This window comes from Lactuca saligna, chromosome 2 (genome assembly GCF_052625555.1).
Source record: "Lactuca saligna cultivar CGN05327 chromosome 2, ASM5262555v1, whole genome shotgun sequence".
NCBI lineage: Eukaryota > Viridiplantae > Streptophyta > Magnoliopsida > Asterales > Asteraceae > Lactuca > Lactuca saligna.
In genome coordinates this window covers 89,488,762-89,507,102 of record NC_136418.1, presented here as the reverse complement: position 1 = coordinate 89,507,102, position 18,341 = coordinate 89,488,762, and the positions used below count along the sequence as shown (strand labels likewise).

At 28.7% G+C, this 18,341-nt stretch overlaps 3 protein-coding genes across 3 annotated transcripts; 1 reads left to right on the top strand and 2 right to left on the bottom strand.

Annotated features, from left to right (window-relative positions):
- The first annotated feature begins 440 nt into the window (after nucleotides 1-440).
- On the top strand, nucleotides 441-9,766 carry LOC145031146 (wall-associated receptor kinase-like 2). Its single transcript, XM_078979653.1, has 2 exons — nucleotides 441-1,414; nucleotides 8,450-9,766. Exons 1-2 carry the CDS (start codon nucleotides 538-540, stop codon nucleotides 9,598-9,600), a joined length of 2,028 nt encoding a protein of 675 aa, XP_078835779.1. The 5' UTR covers nucleotides 441-537; the 3' UTR covers nucleotides 9,601-9,766.
- A 4,939-nt stretch (nucleotides 9,767-14,705) lies between these two features.
- Nucleotides 14,706-15,748, bottom strand: LOC145029858 (uncharacterized). The gene is made up of 2 exons (XM_078978313.1): nucleotides 15,715-15,748; nucleotides 14,706-15,577 (listed from the first exon to the last, which is right to left on the bottom strand). Exons 1-2 carry the CDS (start codon nucleotides 15,746-15,748, stop codon nucleotides 14,706-14,708), a joined length of 906 nt encoding a protein of 301 aa, XP_078834439.1.
- Nucleotides 15,749-16,145: 397 nt separating this feature from the next.
- LOC145029857 (uncharacterized) lies at nucleotides 16,146-16,787 on the bottom strand. The gene is made up of 2 exons (XM_078978312.1): nucleotides 16,615-16,787; nucleotides 16,146-16,533 (listed from the first exon to the last, which is right to left on the bottom strand). Exons 1-2 carry the CDS (start codon nucleotides 16,785-16,787, stop codon nucleotides 16,146-16,148), a joined length of 561 nt encoding a protein of 186 aa, XP_078834438.1.
- Nucleotides 16,788-18,341: the final 1,554 nt, after the last annotated feature.

The following is an 18,341-nucleotide window of genomic DNA, read 5'->3' as shown; positions in this document are numbered from 1 at the left end:
TATTTTATAGCTGTTTTCTTTCGTCGCTATGTCATAGCTATTCCGTATCTAATTAATTACCTACCCAATCACGACGAATTAGTATCCATAGATATTCCGTAGCCATTCTGTAGCTAATTAGCTAAGGAATAGCTACGGATTCCGTAGCTAATTAGCTACGGACTAGTATCAGTAGCTATTCCATCAGCTATTCCGTTAATATATTAAGGCGTCTAATTCTGCATCTAATCCGTAGCGATTCTGTAACTAATTAACTACCAAAATTTTTCATAGCTCTGTAGCAAAACTTCCTATTTTCTAGTAGTGCCAAAATAGCCATCAAAATCTTATCAACGTGTTGGAAGTTTTTTCTGGACTTGGCCCGCGTTGATTAATCCTTATAGGCTTATACCTACAAACTTGATTGCAATCTCAGCCACTCGTTTTTTTGGAAGAAAATGGGAGCAACGGTGGTTCCCGTTGACTCAAGGTCAGCTAAGGATTAAATTTCTCCATTAAGTAATCCAATAGACACGGCATTCGAGCACAGAAATTCACATGGTTATGATTGTTATACCTATCCTTATATTTTTTCTTGCTTCAAAGCCTTTAATCGTCGTTTTAAACAGAATGCAACTCCTTCAAGTTTTGCATTTACTTATCTTGATCTCTTTAGCAGCAACAGTAACAAAAGCAGAGAGAATCAGCAAAAAAGGATGCAATGATAGGTGTGGAGAGATATTGATTCCATACCCTTTCGGGATTGGAACAAATTGTTCACTAAACAAATGGTACAATATTGATTGTAACTCCTCGACACCGTATCTGTCTGCACTCAACAACACGGAGGTCTTGAGAGTAAATGGAGGAGAGTTTACTGTTAAGGTCTCCATGAGTTATGATTGTGCGAGACCAGTCCAGCATAGCACTCCTGTCCTAAGCAAAGAGAGTCCCTTTTATATTTCCACTTATGCTAACAAACTCTTCGTTGAGGGGTGTGGCATTAATGCTGACGTCATGGTGAAGAAGACTATTGTTGCCAGTTGCTCAACGATTTGTCGTAATGATACTGTCAGAGATAGAAACAACTGCTTTGGCATTGGTTGTTGCCAAGCCACGTTTGATAGTACTAATAGGAATATCAAGACGTTTAGGTTGAATGTAACAGGCTTGGAAGGGCCGGCTGGAGACGAGATATGTAGGTCTGCCTTCCTGATGGACAGTTCATACTTCAAAGCAGGCTTTCCAATTGACAAGAACAACACTTACGTTCCCATAACACTTTCGTGGAATACAGATACCCAAGACGACAACAATACTTCTCCAGAATGCAAAAAGTGTCAACTAAAGGGAGGGTATTGTTGGCTAAATCTTGACGCGGACTCGGCTACAAGTTGTTATATTTATAAGGGGAGAAATTTAGGTGTCATTCTGGGTAAGCTATTCTCTAACACACTATATGAGTTTAAATTCCTTTCTACTTACTTTCCCATCAAATTCGTGTAGGCATGGTTCAACAACTACTAACCCATTTATTTATTTATTATAGCTTATAAACAATAACCCCAACCATTCATCTGTTTAAGAAAAGGTTAAGTGCTGTTCCGCTGTTTAAAAAAAATAAGTACCTGAATGTAAAAAAAATAAAAATCACTTCACTAACCAAGGTTTGTTAAACACGTATTTTTAAATATCAACTACCTTTCATGTATTACTATTATATTAAATAATTTCTATATTTTTCATGTTAAATTTCAAAATAATTAGTTCAGCATTTTCTTATATATTATTTATTAAAGAATGATCACATATTTACATAAACTATGTATAGCCATCTGGGATGACATATTGGTTCAAATTCAAAGAAAAATAATAATTTGAGGGTTAATGTTCATTAGAATTCTGAAACAACCACACCTTAGATTACTTGCTGGAAAAAAAATTCAAATTTTACTACCTGAAGAAAAAAAATCAAATTTTGCTAACTTTATATGTGTATCAAGCCTTATATAGTTATGTCATTAACAATTATACACTTAAGATTCATTGTATTTTACATTAATTTAAGAATAAGTACCGAACTGAAATTTATTTACGAAAAAGTATGAATTACCGGTAAAAAGGACAATTTGACCTGTTTTTTTTTTTTTTTTTTTTTTTTTTAGGTTTTTCGATTTTATTACTTCCCCGCGTCCATTAAAATCTCATTATTTTACCATAATTTATGAATACGTCTCAAACTAAAATTAAATGATGATTTGACAATTTTTCTATGTAAGATACATTTTACCAATTTATATTTAACCTAGACATCTACTACTAGTCATTAAATGAGTTAATAAGATGGATATTATGAGTTATATAATGTTATGTTTACCGTAAAATTTAATACATCTCATCGGTTCATTTATGATTATGTATCCACGTCAGCAATGGAATAAGTAAAATGTATGTTTCCCGGAAAATTGGCGGAAAATGATTTGATGAGATGGATATACTAAGTTAAATAAGATTAGATAGATAATATGAAATTTCTTATAAATTTAAAAAATGACAAAATTGTTGCTAGTTTATGTTATTATTGCAGTTTTCGTTGGATTTATTATATATCCAAAAAAATATACAATAAATCATAATATCACATACTATGGTAAACATAATATTATATAATCCAACATAACAATCTCATCATCTCAGTTAATTACTAGACTTTTATGTGAGCAATGAAACCGCTAATATATATACAGGTAAGTTCAATTGAAAAAATAAAAAAGATTGAAAATGGGGAATCATTCTCAGTCACTCATTTATTTTTGTCGCAAAACCTTCGTATACCAGCAGAAATGTAAAAGGAATACATATGTGTTTCAAACAAAACATGTTTCCTTAAACTATGCTAATTATTACCTTAATATACATAAAAACACAGTTTTTTTTGTTTTTTTTTTATTTTTAAGAAACTATTTATATCGAAAAATGATTATAAATATATCAAAATTCATGATTTTTTATTCTCTACAAATAGACATCTATATTGATATATACTTTTAATATAAAATAATTTTTTTTATATATATATTTTCAGCTATCGTTATTCATAAGTGAATAAAATGCATTATATTTTTAGTACGGCACATTCGTTATTCAATTATGAATAAAAAATATGATTAATTTTCTTTTTATAGATGAAGTATCATTCATATATAAATATGACATATAATAAACTCTTTACAACTTACACCAACTCTCGTCACATGTTATATTTACATATGAATAAAACCTGTATTGACTTTCCTCACAAGTTATATTTATATACGAAAAGCACATTTATCATAATTTTGTTACAATTCAATTGTTATTTCTATATGAATAAGTAATTCATATTTTCAAAACACTTCATCTTTTTTTAACATACTACTTATTTATATATGAATAACAAATGAACTTTAACAAAAATCTTAAAAATGTTTTATTAGTATATGAATATAACATATTACGACAATTAATATACGTTTTATTCATATATAAATACAACATGTGACGAAAGATGATGTAAAAAAAAATATTTTATTTAACAAAACTTTATAATGTGTTATATTCATAAATAAACAATACTTAAACTGTAAAAAAGTTAAGCATGCGTTTTATTCATAAATGAATAACAAATATACTTTAATAAAAATCTGATACATTTTTATTCACTTATAAATAACGATAGCTGAAACTCTAAATTTTTATTTTATTTTATCTTAAAAATATATCAATATGAATGTCTATTTATAGAGAATAAACAATTATGAATTTTTATATATTTAAAATAAATTTCGATGAAAATAGCATTCTAAAAATAAAAAAAATAAAAAAAAATATATGTTTGTGTGTATATTAAGGTAATGATTACTATACTTTAAAGAAAACATGTTTGGTTGGAAAAACACATATGTATCCGTCTCAAATTCTGCCGGTACGTCTAAGTGTTTTGCGGCAAAATAAATGTGTGGCTAGAATGATTCATTCATTCTCAACATTTTTTTTTCTCAATTGAACCCTTATATATATATATATATATATATATATATATATATATATATATATATATATATATATATATATATATATAAAATCGTTTTAACCTTCCAACGTTCAAACACACTGATTTTAGAATTATCAATTATAAGCCTTTTTATAGAAACACAATACTTGTAAAACTTCTCTAGAATTCGTCTTGATACTTGCAAAAAGAGTTGGAATTATTAGTGAAAATTATAGAAATTAGAAATGTATTTTGCTCTTCTACCGATATATTGCTAATATAATTTAAAACTTACACGTAGTAACAATATCCTAGTTATTTTTTGATAAACTTGCTGAATTTTATTTGTTTGTAAATAGAATAGGAATTATAAAATGTAGGGTAAATAGGACAAAAGACACTAAGTTTATACTAAAAATTAATTTGATATTGTGTATTTCTTTTTGTCTTAAATTTGACACTTTGTTTTTCAATTTTTCTACAATTTTGATCACTGGACCGGTCATCCCAGTTACTTGCTGAGGTGACATGATGACATGTCAATTTTGATGACGTGTCATGCTGACATAACATGCTGATGTGTCAAATTTTTTTTTTCATAAAAAACACTAAGTTTTCATTTTTTTCGATTTTGACACTTAATTTAATTTTCTATCTTTTATTTGACACTCAGTTCTTTTGTTCCAAATTGAACATCATTTTTTCCAATTTTGTTTAATGTTTACCATTTTCCATTTGAAACTATATATATATATATATATATATATATATATATATATATATATATATATATATATATATATATATATATATATATATATATTTTAAACCGTATAAATATATTTTTCGTTTGAAAACCATATTTCTATTCATATACATTTTTTTTTTATTTTTTTTATTTTTTTTTTTAACATTCAAAGCATAATGTTATGCATAAATATGCATTAGTTATATCATAAGAACCAAACTAACCATAAGCTTCAAATAAAATGTAAAAATTTCACGGGTTGCAAACGTAACATCTGGGCCTTGATGGACTACATGCTTCCTAACCACCAAACTCATTTTAAGTTTGTGTACTTAATATAAAATATGGTTGTCATATAACTAATACATATTTATACATATTATTATGGTTTGAGTGTAATAAAAAAAAAACTTTTATTTATACAAAAGTATGATTTTTAAATGAAAATATATATATATATATATATGTATATATATATATATATATATATATATATATATATATATATATACGGTTTAAAATGTATTAAAAATATTTGTGCGCTTTCAAATGGAAATGGTCAATTGAAAGAAAAAGTTAAACTTACTATCAAAATCAAAAAAAAAAAAAAAAAATGAAAACTTAGTATCTTTTGTGGAAAAAAATCAATTTTGACACGTCGGTATGTAATGTCAGCATGCCACGTTATCAAATTAACACGTCATCGTGTCATGTTAGCAGGTACCCGACGAGTTGACCGGTTAAGTGGTCAGAATTATAAAAAATTAGAAAATATATTGGCAAATTTGAAATCAAAAAAAGACAGTGTCAAATTAAAATTTTAGTGTAAACTTAATATCTTTTGTGTTGTTTACCTAAAATGTATGATAAAATGTAAATTCGTGTTTAAATTCAAATTACTCAACGCATGTTTATTACTTTATATTTTGTAATATTTATTATTTTTATAAACTTAACGAGTTTCATTTAAACTATAAAAAGGTATCAAGGTAATATAAACTGAATTAATTATTAATCTTAATAAAATTATTTTCCTTTGGGTTTATATTTCTTTATGATACATTTTATGTTTTTGGTTTGCTATATAATTTAAAAAAAAAATCATTTACTCGAATAATAAAATAATTAGTAAAATGAAAAATAGCAAGGTAAACGTAGAATTTAATATGTATTTAGGATACATTATATGATTCTGATTCCTTAATTTATAATTATGAATAAATTCATTAAGTTTTATGAAATATAAGTAATATAAAAAACATAACAAAGCAAAGATAAAAGTTGTAGTAATAAATGTAGAAATTTCACTACACCCAATATATATATATATATATATATATATATATATATATATATATATATATATATATATATATACTCAAAATATTCCAAAAAGGTAATAAGAAATGTGTAGAAGATTATGATATTTCAAGTTAGAGAAATTAAATATATTTTTTATTATCTTTTGCTTTTATTTATTTTTTTTCTATTTATTTAAGATGATTATATGTTTACAAGTTTAACATTATAATCAAAGTTAAATTAAATTGCATGACACTTGTCATTATCTTAAATACATAAGAAGATAGTTTGAATAAAAATTAGAAGGTTATTTTATTTCTCTTTAGGTTAAAAATAGATATAAAGCTTAGAAAATCAATAAAATATATGCTATTATTGTAAAATGTAAATTATATTACTGATATATCTTTATTAAAAAAAAACCAAACATAACAATGACAAAGTTTAAAACACCAAATATTTACTTTGTGAACACTCGTTATCCTATCAATTTTTTTGAACAGCTAAATACTTCATTAAAATCTAGCAAACAACTAGCAAACCAAATCAATTAAAACCAACTAGCTAAAAGAGGATTTTAAACTCCAACTAACCGACACTTTTTTATCCTACTAGCAAGTCAAAGAAACAAATACTCAACTACAATATCAAAAACTCTACCTTCCATCGCGGGAGAAACGCCAAACACAAAATCATTCTTGTACCATTACTGGACCCATATTAAAACATACATAATAGCTTCTAACACTTTCTTTTTCAGAGCCCATACATGTAACTGCTTAGTCCATTCAAACGCATCATCTAGAGTTTCCACCAAAGGGACTTCAAAGTCTAACTAAGAAAAACCTTCTCCTAAACTAACACCGAAGTGGCACACTTCCATAACACATGATTAATGACCTTCGGATATTCCAAACACATTGGACACAAAATATTGCAAAATTTAACACCTTTGCAACTATTCTATCAAATTTATGTTTTGAAGACTAAATAGTCTATACTAAATTTATGTTTTGAAGACTAAATAGTCTATCAAATTTCTTTATGATACATTTTATGTTTTTGGTTTGCTATATAATTTTAAAAAAAAATCATTTACTCGAATAATAAAATAATTAGTAAAATGAAAAATAGCAAGGTAAACGTAGAATTTAATATGTATTTAGGATACATTATATGATTCTGATTCCTTAATTTATAATTATGAATAAATTCATTAAGTTTTATGAAATATAAGTAATATAAAAAACATAACAAAGCAAAGATAAAAGTTGTAGTAATAAATGTAGAAATTTCACTACACCCAATAAATATATATATATATATATATATATATATATATATATATATATATATATATATATATATATATATATATATATATATATATATATATATACTCAAAATATTCCAAAAAGGTAATAAGAAATGTGTAGAAGATTATGATATTTCAAGTTAGAGAAATTAAATATATTTTTTATTATCTTTTGCTTTTATTTTTTTTTTTCTATTTATTTAAGATGATTATATGTTTACAAGTTTAACATTATAATCAAAGTTAAATTAAATTGCATGACACTTGTCATTATCTTAAATACATAAGAAGATAGTTTGAATAAAAATTAGAAGGTTATTTTATTTCTCTTTAGGTTAAAAATAGATATAAAGCTTAGAAAATCAATAAAATATATGCTATTATTGTAAAATGTAAATTATATTACTGATATATCTTTATTAAAAAAAAACCAAACATAACAATGACAAAGTTTAAAACACCAAATATTTACTTTGTGAACACTCGTTATCCTATCAATTTTTTTGAACAGCTAAATACTTCATTAAAATCTAGCAAACAACTAGCAAACCAAACCAATTAAAACCAACTAGCTAAAAGAGGATTTTAAACTCCAACTAACCGACACTTTTTTATCCTACTAGCAAGTCAAAGAAACAAATACTCAACTACAATATCAAAAACTCTACCTTCCATCGCGGGAGAAACGCCAAACACAAAATCATTCTTGTACCATTACTGGACCCATATTAACACACACATAATAGCTTCTAACACTTTCTTTTTCAGAGCCCATACATGTAACTGCTTAGTCCATTCAAACGCATCATCTAGAGTTTCCACCAAAGGGACTTCAAAGTCTAACTAAGAAAAACCTTCTCCTAAACTAACACCGAAGTGGCACACTTCCATAACACATGATTAATGACCTTCGGATATTCCAAACACATTGGACACAAAATATTGCAAAATTTAACACCTTTGCAACTATTCTATCAAATTTATGTTTTGAAGACTAAATAGTCTATACTGCTAATTATTGAATGTGTTTAGGTACTTATGTTAATTATTGTATTGTATGTTCTTCTTTTAGGTGTTAGTATAAGCATGGGATTGCTTTTCCTAATGGTGATCGGCTATGCATTATACAAAATAATCAAGAAACTTAAAGCTAAGAGAAGGAAACAAAGGTTTTTTAAGCGTAATGGTGGTCTCCTTCTTAAACAACAACAAGCAACTGATGTTGATGAAACCATACTCTTCACCTCTAAAGAATTGGAGAAGGCTACTGACCATTTTAATGAGAATAGAATTCTTGGTCGAGGTGGTCAGGGTACTGTATATAAAGGTATGTTAGCAGATGGACGGATCGTAGCAATCAAGAAATCAATGGTGGTTGATGAAAGTCAAGTAGTAGAGTTCATCAATGAGGTAGTCATTCTTTCACAGGTCAACCATAGAAATGTGGTCAAATTATTAGGATGTTGCCTAGAGACCGAGGTCCCACTACTTGTCTCTGAGTTCGTCTCAAATGGTAATTTATATGACCTTATTCAAAATGAAACTGATGAGTTTTCATTCTCTTTATATATGAGATTACAAATTGCTACCGAGATCGCAGGAGCACTTTCTTACTTACATTCAGCAACCTCCATTCCGATATACCATAGGGATATCAAGACAACTAATATACTTTTGGATGAAAAGTATCGAGCAAAAGTTTCTGATTTTGGTACTTCAAGGTTGGTATCAATAGATCAAACTCATTTGACTACATTAGTTAAAGGGACTTTTGGTTATTTGGATCCAGAGTACTTTCAATCGAGCCAGTTCACTGAAAAAAGTGATGTCTATAGTTTTGGAGTTGTTTTGTTGGAACTTTTGACAAGAGAAAAGCCAATCTCCTTAACTAGATTTGGTGAAAATAGAAGTTTAGCTACACACTTTATGCTAGCCATGGAAGAAGGTCGTGCGATGTCTGTTTTTGATGCAATGATTGTTAAGGAAGGTTTTAGGACCGAGTTGTTGTCTATAGCTAATTTGGCAATGCGATGCTTGAACTTCAATGGAAAAAATAGGCCAACAATGAAAGAAGTTTCCATTGAGTTAGAATGCATTAGATTGTCACATGTTTCCCTTATAGATCAAACTAATGTTGGCCTTGTGAAGCAATATGAGGAGGTATCACCAATATATGGTAAGTCAACATCAACATCGGTGACAATCAGTGACAATCGTAGTTGATGGATCATGGTAAATCTTATGCTTTAATTCAGTTAATCATTAGTTTCTCCTATTACAGTTGTGTCTTGATTAATAATTGTCTATAAAGATTAAAAAAAACAAAAAAAAAAAAGTCATAGGTTGTACTTGTTTTTCCGTCACTTATTTATATTTCATGCTTTTGGTATTACATGTTCCATTATTTAAAATTTGATCCGTTTATAATATATAAATACTATCAACGTTATGTTTGTCTTATCATTAATCTTTACAAGGTTTATTGGTGAACAAATTAAAATTTGCAACAACTAGTTAAAATTCTTGAAACGAACTTGTTGAGGACAATTGTGTTTAGATTTAATATCGATATAACTTATTTAATAATTTAAGAAAATACATGTTTTGGTTTGAATCATTGTTTCACATAGTATATATACGATTATATATCAAATAAACAAATGTAGCTTACTGAAGCTAAATTTGGGTAGTGAGTAGAAATGAAATTATATGATCTTAACAAGCGTCATTATAGTGATTGCTAAAAAACAAAAGATAATAGAAATAATAATAAAAAAAGATATTTTCTTATACACTCGAAATTCTCCATAATAAATAAAGAACTTTTTGCCACATGTCATCTTCTCCTTTATTTGGACAGACGTCATTTTTTAGAATTTTAGAATTTTCTATTTTCCACTTGTCATTTTATTGTATTTTTCATTTTATTAAATTAAAATTCCACAATTGATATTTAAGGTAATATATATGTAAGGTATTTATTAGAAATAGTTTATATATGTAATGTATTCAATACATTAAAGCCTCATTGATTTTAATAATTCAAAATTTTTCTTATTTTTCTTTTAAATTTAAACTTTTCAAATGGTTAAAATTTCATATTTAATTTTTTTTTAAAATAAACTAATGTAATACATGGTTCTCACACCTAGTTTAGTAACAACTTGAAAGTGTTCCCTCATGTTTTGTGAGGGATGCTGACAAGGTTTTTTCTTAAGAAATTTAAAGGAGTGTTTTTGAAAAAAAAAACTTCACATCGACATTTTTTGTAAATTACAAACTTATAAGGATTAAGCCTACAAATATCCAAAAAATTTGTGGCAAAACTCTATAATAAAAAAGTTTAGTGGCAAAAGTCCAAAAATCCAAAAAAAATATTGTTCAATAATAATTGCTGATGTAGTCCCACATTGTCATTTTATTTTCCAAATATAATAAATCCTTTTCCAAACAAATATATAGTCCCACAACTTCATTTTATTTACCAAATGTAATAAATCATTTTCCAAACAAATATATTTTTCTTTAAACATGATGTACAAGCCTTATATGAATTTGGAATCTCATATTGGTAATCATGACGTTTGTTGCAAAGAAGAGGCCATGAAGTGTACTGAATTTTCCTTTTCCTTACTTGCTCCAATCACATGCCATGCATATACAACAAAACTTATTTTCTTGTAAGCATCATATACAAGAATCATATGCGTATAAATTTCTTCTTCAATAAGTTAAACTTTTAATAAGGAAGCATAAGAATTTAATGGTCACATGAAGCTCCCAATTTAGCATTAAGGTATCATATACGATTGGCACACCAATTTATATATAGCAAATAATAATGTACAAGTTTGATATACACATGCAATCTCCACATTTCAATTAAACTAGTGAAGAATCCCCACTTTGCGGGGTTAGAATAGTACCGGCCACACATTCAATTTGAATGTTCTAAATTCATATATTTCTAATTGCGTTCATGGTGAGCATGTGTTAACAAACTCTTACCTGTTGTGTTTGAGATTTCTTGGCATGTATAATGCTAAAAAATATATAAAACAATTCCTACACTGCATCTTTGAAGTTTAAGAAACAAAGCATGATCTAATTATAACTATAGTCCCAAAATTCTAACAGGCGAAAAGAAAATTGTGCAACACTTGAAGTCGCTCCAAACCCAAGGGTAAAATTGGATATCTATTATTATTGGGTTTACCTGAACTGCAGTAACAAACAAAAAATTAGTAGTTTTTTTTAGGTATTTGTCTTACCATATTCCTTGGTGGCAGTTATTGCAACAATATTTGCCTCACCATTAACTCTAAAATAATATATATATATATATATATATATATATATATATATATATATATATATATATATATATATATATATATATATATATATATATATATAAGAAAGTGCAATGCCGTAGTTAGGTAATTGTCAAAGTACAACGCCCTAATATGAAAAAAAATAAAAATTAAGTGCAATGTTGTAATAGAAAGAAATAAATGTATTATGCTATAATACACAAATAAACAAAAGTTTGTTGTTATTTCTTGTGTTTACACCAAGTATTATCGCATAAATTGTACAATACCTTGTCCTCAGCTCTTCCGTTTCGTAATGGGTTCGAGCATCAAAAAGGAAAAAGTTGTATTCTCCAACTTCTTACCTAATTTCCACATTCGCCCAATCTAATGTCCCAATTAAAAAGATGCAGCCATTATTGGAAGATTTCATGTTGCTAGTTCCACTGGCTTCCATTCCAGCCGTAGTGGAATGGAGTCAGAGTAAGTAATTATATATATATATATATATATATATATATATATATATATATATATATATATATATATATATATATATGCAACAACAATGTAATTGATCTGATGAGAGTTGGAAAGTTGGAATTGGAATCACCTTATATTCTTTGAAAGCTCACTCGCGGGAACCAACAATTCCGCAACACTGACATTGTAATTAGGAATGGACACAACCTGTAAGGAATGGAATGGAATAAGATCAAAATTCGTAAAAAAACAAAATAGACATTTCACCTGATTTTTTTAAAAAAATTTCTCATGAATCTTGAGAGGAAGAAGAGGCTTGTTTAACTCTTCGTTGATGAACATCTCAATTGTACACCCAAGCAATTGTAACCTAATTCACACCAGTAATGTCTACATTAGCACCACGTCATAAAGTGATACAAAAAAACAAATTTTCATAATTTAATGAAATGGGTTGTATTAGTATTGACCATTTTCCCTTATTTTCACTTATATTATTATTATTATTATTATTATTATCTTCAAAAGGAATAACATACTTCACATATTATATGAGTGCATAGAGAACATAAGAGTATATCACACTCACTTCATCTAAATCATTTTTTTAACAAAAAAATCTAAAATAAAGAAAGATTTCCTACTATCTATCTATCCCGCCATAGGTTTTTCTAAGGCTCAAAGTCCAAAGTTCTTTGATGAGAAAGAAGATGGTACACTTGAATTGTATTATTTAAGTGCTTATTGCTTGCCAAAAATCATACTTCTACAATTGGTAGGTCACCGGGTTATTCAAATAAGTCGTGTTTTCCGTGGTTTTCCCATGTTACAACTTCTGTACGAATTCAGTCGATCCAGAATGGATCGGTTAAACATTCCATTAAGGAGCTTGGTCTTGACTTTTCTACAATTCCATGAGAGATGGACATATTGCCATGTGCTATTCTTTATCAAAAAAGAGGCTCCCAACCACTTGGACCTTTCATTTCTAGAAAAATCTTCTAGAAACTCCACTGTATGCACCATTTTCATTAGTATGTTGGCCTGTTTTATGGAACTTGCTCAACCCATAGATATTTAACCTTTTAAATTGTACAAACTATATATGCCACTTACAACCTGATTAACGTAACATTGGGCAGTTTGGGTTAGGGCAAGGTCGTTAGAAGAATAAATAATTGGAAATTAAAGTTTTAGAATGAATGTAGTTTGGTTGTTGGAGTTTACCAAAAGGTAATAATGCCATTTTTTATATCGATAGTAAATCCATCGAAGTGGAACAAAGGTGACTCAGGCTGCATCCTGGATTAGTTGGAAGCATAATAGAATTATGAAAAAAAAACATCATTAATGGTCCTTGTGTCATCCATCTAATTTTTTTGTTCTGATTATTCCATAGCATATAATCATCACTTTCAATTTAAACATCAACTAAACAATATGAAGATTAAACAGAAAAAGAAAAAATTGTACCTAAATGGATTTGCTAGGAGCAACACGAATGACATTAACCAAATTGCCCATAAAGAGGCTACTCCAACCGCAATAGAGAGAGCTAATTACATATAAGCCTAAATAATTTATGAAATATGATTATTCAATTTCAAACCAAATAATTAAATGTACATATAGAACGAAATTGGAAGAATCCTTTGAAAAGAAATAGCGATCACCAGCTTTATGCTTCATCTCTTCGTGTTAATTAAACTACGATGCAAAACATAGTGTAATCAATCAAACATGTTAATCAAACCACTAAAAGCAATACAAAACTAATATAATATTTGACCTATAGAATACAAAATTGGATACGTGAATCATTCTTTATGTGCATTCACTGATGCATCTTCGAACTCAAAGTAACAAATCAAATTGAAATTAAACGAAAATAACAAAATCAACAAATAAAAAAATAACACTAAATAAAATGGAACTGACCTTGCAAAGAGGATTCAGATGAAATTTTTTTATGGATTTGATAGCCGTCGGTGGTGGAGACGGCGTAAATATGGTAGAAGCAGATACCGATTGGCGATGGTGATGGGCTATGATTGTCGGCGGATGAGGGAGCGGTAAGCGATGAAGAGAGTCAGCAAAAAAATAATAACAAATAAATAAATAAAATTAAAAATTAAAAATAAAAAACATGGTTCAAGCATTTTATCGAGCAGTTGGTGTGCATAATGAAAGTTTCGTTCAAATTACGTGTAAACTTTACGAAAGCACATCCCTAAAAAATGAGATCAATTTCTTATCCCGTTCTTATCTTGTGATAAGGTTGGTAAAAAACATTGATTTGAATTTGCAAAAAGGGTTCAAGAGAACTATCTTATTTGAACCAATGATAACCAGGGGTGGACGCAGGAATTAGTAGTAGGGGTTGTACAATTTTTTTTTTTTTTTTTTTTTTTCGGTCAAACATAATATAAAACATCTAATACAATTTTTTTTTCTAGTTAAACATAATATAACAACGATCTATTAGAATTTAAATTTGTCCTCTTCGTGCAAACATCTTTTGAAACCGATCCATTACTTTTTCATTCTCAACTTTCGCAATTGCTTTGGTCTCGAATTACAAAGCAATGCGTCGATCAAAAATTCATCGCCAATTTTGTTACGCAAGTCGTTCTTCAAGAGCTTCATCTTTGAAAAACATTTTTTTACACTTGCGGTTGGTACCGGTAATATCAAAGCCAACTTTAAAAGCTTATAAACCAAAGGATAAGACCGATGCTTCCCCGTATTAACCATCAAACGAGAAAGATCGGAAATTCCTTTCAAACTAGTGAAGCGTTCATCTTTGATGCAAGAGTGATAAAATATCTCAAGTTGTCCTTCAAGGTCTATCATATCTGAATCATCAAAGTCATACTTGTATAACTTACCCAATTTGAATAACTTTGATTTGTTAAATTGTGCAAATGAATCACAAGGGCTCAAAGCACCCATGTATTCTAGTAATTGGGTGCTTGTTTCACTAAATCGATCCCGATATTCTGTAAGTGGCATATCTACCACCGTGTTGAAGATTTCAACCTCAAAATGAAACCTATTAGTTTTTGTAGTCCTACGTTTTCTCGCACCAATATACAACTCTTCCATATTTAAAGTATCAATTTCATGTGTTTGACAAAAAGATGATACTTTTGGCAAAATGCTAGCAAATCCTATGTTTCCAAATGATTGCAATGCCTCCATTGTCCCTCTAACCGTCGAAGTCGCTTCTAAAATGTCTAGATCTTTTCTTTGAAGTTGCTTTGACAATGTACCCGTGAGGTGTAAAACGGCATACATCATATGTAAGTAAAACACGAACTTATATGATTTAAAATATGCTAAGATTCCAGATGCTTGTTGACGGTTTGCCAATGACCCTCCTTCCTCTTTCACAAAATCTAAAACTACAAGAACATCCGCAAACAACTTCACCAAACTTGTGAGTGTGTTGAAATGTGAACCCCAATTGTTTCTCTAGCTCGAACAAGTGTTGTCTCTTGATTTAACCCTCTCCCGGTTTCAAGTTCACCACTACACAAACCTTTTTTTGCAGCCTTTCTCTTGCTTGCTCTCATAGTAAGTCTTTTCTTTTACACGAGACACAAATAACATTAACCACCAATGAAATTTGCTCAAAAAAGTCACTAACACCATCATGCTTCTTTGCTACAGCCACAACTATTAATTGAAGTTGGTGTGCAAAGCAATGTACATAAAAAGTCGTGTCATTCTCTTGTAATATCAAAGCTTTCAAACCATTGAATTCCCCCTGCATATGGCTACCCCATCGTAACCTTATCCTCTTATCTATTAAAATTTAAAACAATTAATATATATATATATATATATATATATATATATATATATATATATATATATATATATATATATATATATATAATTAAATTGAAATAACAAAAAAGTAAAGAATAAATTATCTGACTAAAACTCAACTTAGTACCTGTAAGTACTTCATTTATGGCGTTTTTTTAGTGTCAAAGAAGATGTATCCTTCACAAGCACTAGTTCTATGAATCTTTCTTTCACAAAGCCAAGACTATCGACATAACGCAAAACAATAGCCATTTGTTCCTTTTTTGAAACATCACTAGATTCATCAACTAGTAAAGCAAAAACATCTTGACCAATCTCTTCACGAATACTCAAAAGTACTTCTTGTGCAAAAGATTGCACAAGTTCTTTTTGAATTTTAGGGGAAATAAGTTGATTGTTTTTAGGAGCATTTTCTAAAGTATTGTTGAAAATATCTTCACTAGTCTCTCGAATGACTTTTAACACTTCAATGTAAAGCCCTCTATTTTCCGAGTTAACCGACTCGTCATGACCATGAAACGGTAAACTGGTTTTCAATAAAAGTCTAACAACAATAATAGAAACAGGTAATCGAGCTTTATATTTATGGTTATCTGCTTCGGTTTACCTCCTCAAGACTACATTAATAGCTTGTTTTTCCCTTATTAAAAACTCACACTTTTCTTTTGCTTTGTTGTGAAAACTATCAACACCACCCACATGAGTTCGAAATGCATCTTTTTTATTCCAAGTATCAAAATCTTGGGAAACAAATGCATCTCTCCCTCCTTTTTGTCCCATGAGGTCCCCACACAAATAACAATATAAACAATGTGCACTATTCTTTTTCACACTATATTCCAACCAACCAAAGTCCTCAAACCATGAAGGAACGAATCTTCTAAATCTATCACCTATTTTTTTTACGAAACTTACGTGCCCTTACATGACACGGTCCTTGAAGCAAATATGCTCTTCTTACATCATCTCTTATATTTGGTTTGTAACTTGTAATCAATGGCCTATCCATCGGGTCCTTTGGAAGATCTTTCAAGTCAACATTATCATTAGGTTGGTTAGAGCATAGTGTTTTTGGAGTTGCATTAGAAACCGAAGGGATTGATTGATTGGTAATTGGTGTTTGTGGAGTTGCATTAGGATTAGAAATGGAAGGGATTGATTGATTGGTGATTGGTATTTGGGAACATTCTTCACCACTTTCATTAGGATTAGGTCTTTGTCTTTTGGTAAAAAAAACCACTTAGTTTAACCTATAAAAACATAACAATTACACCTAATCAAACAATGACTTCAATAAAAACAAGTTGCTTTCACCTAATCAAACAATAAATTCAATAAAAACATAAGAATTAGTCAATTACACCTAATCAAAGAATGACTTCAATAAAACAAGTTGCTTTTACCTAATCAAACAATAAATTTAATAAAAACATAACAATTGCACCTAATCAAAAAATGACTTCAATAAAACAAGTTGCTTTCACCTAATTAAACAATAAATTCAATAAAACATATCAATTTCACCTAATCAAACAATCAATTCAATAAAAAACATAGCTATTGTACCTAAACAAACAATATAACTTCAATAAAACAAATCAATTTCACCCAAGTCAATCAATAACTTCAAAAAAAATGTATCAATTTCAAATATCTAAATGAATTGGTAGTAGAACTTACTTGTTTCATTGTAGTGTAGGGCTTTGAAGTTTGAACTTTGAAGTGGATTTTGTTATTTGTTAACCAATAAACCAAAATAGTAGAAATTGAAAAAAGACAGAAAAGAATCGATACTTGCTTCAAGTCTTCAAGAGAATTGTTGAAATCGATCAAGGATTGTGATCGATCATCCAACAATGAAATCGATCAAGTCATCAAGGATGAACGATTGTGAGGTCACGACTCACGAGTCTGCCAAGGCACGATTGAAGGACGAAGGTTGATTGGTCGAAGGATATTTGGATGCAAATCAGGAAGTCGAGTAGTCGAATTTTAGATTTTGTAATCGTGATTTTTTTTCTACCGATAATACTCAATTAATTAGGATTGGACTATTTTATTTACAAGCAATTAGCCCAATTGCTAATTTATCCAGTTAAGTTTTATTTTGGGCTTTGGGTAATTGGACTATTAGACAATAATTGATTAAAACATTAGGCATTTGGTCTCGTTATAATTTTTTTTCGCTTGGTAATTCCTGATAAAGTGACAATATTTTTTTTATATAGTTGGCTAGTTGCACAAATTTTTTTTAGTAATTGCACGCTTTTTTTTACGTAATGGCACAACAGGTAAAAAATTTAAAAAAAAAACGAAATTTTTTCTACTACGTAC

What these genes read in the sequence shown, in the direction of transcription:
- LOC145031146 (XM_078979653.1), top strand. Translation starts at nt 538, where the DNA reads ATGGTTATGATTGTTATACCTATCCTTATATTTTTTCTTGCTTCAAAG. An exon ending in AAATTTAGGTGTCATTCTGG is followed by an intron (nt 1,415 to 8,449) that starts GTAAGCTATTCT and finishes TTCTTCTTTTAG; the next exon opens with GTGTTAGTATAAGCATGGGA.
- LOC145029857 (XM_078978312.1), bottom strand. Translation starts at nt 16,787, where the DNA reads ATGGGACAAAAAGGAGGGAGAGATGCATTTGTTTCCCAAGATTTTGAT. An exon ending in ATTAATGTAGTCTTGAGGAG is followed by an intron (nt 16,534 to 16,614) that starts GTAAACCGAAGC and finishes ATTGAAAACCAG; the next exon opens with TTTACCGTTTCATGGTCATG.
- LOC145029858 (XM_078978313.1), bottom strand. Translation starts at nt 15,748, where the DNA reads ATGAGAGCAAGCAAGAGAAAGGCTGCAAAAAAAG. An exon ending in GAGAAAGGCTGCAAAAAAAG is followed by an intron (nt 15,578 to 15,714) that starts GTTTGTGTAGTG and finishes ATGTTCTTGTAG; the next exon opens with TTTTAGATTTTGTGAAAGAG.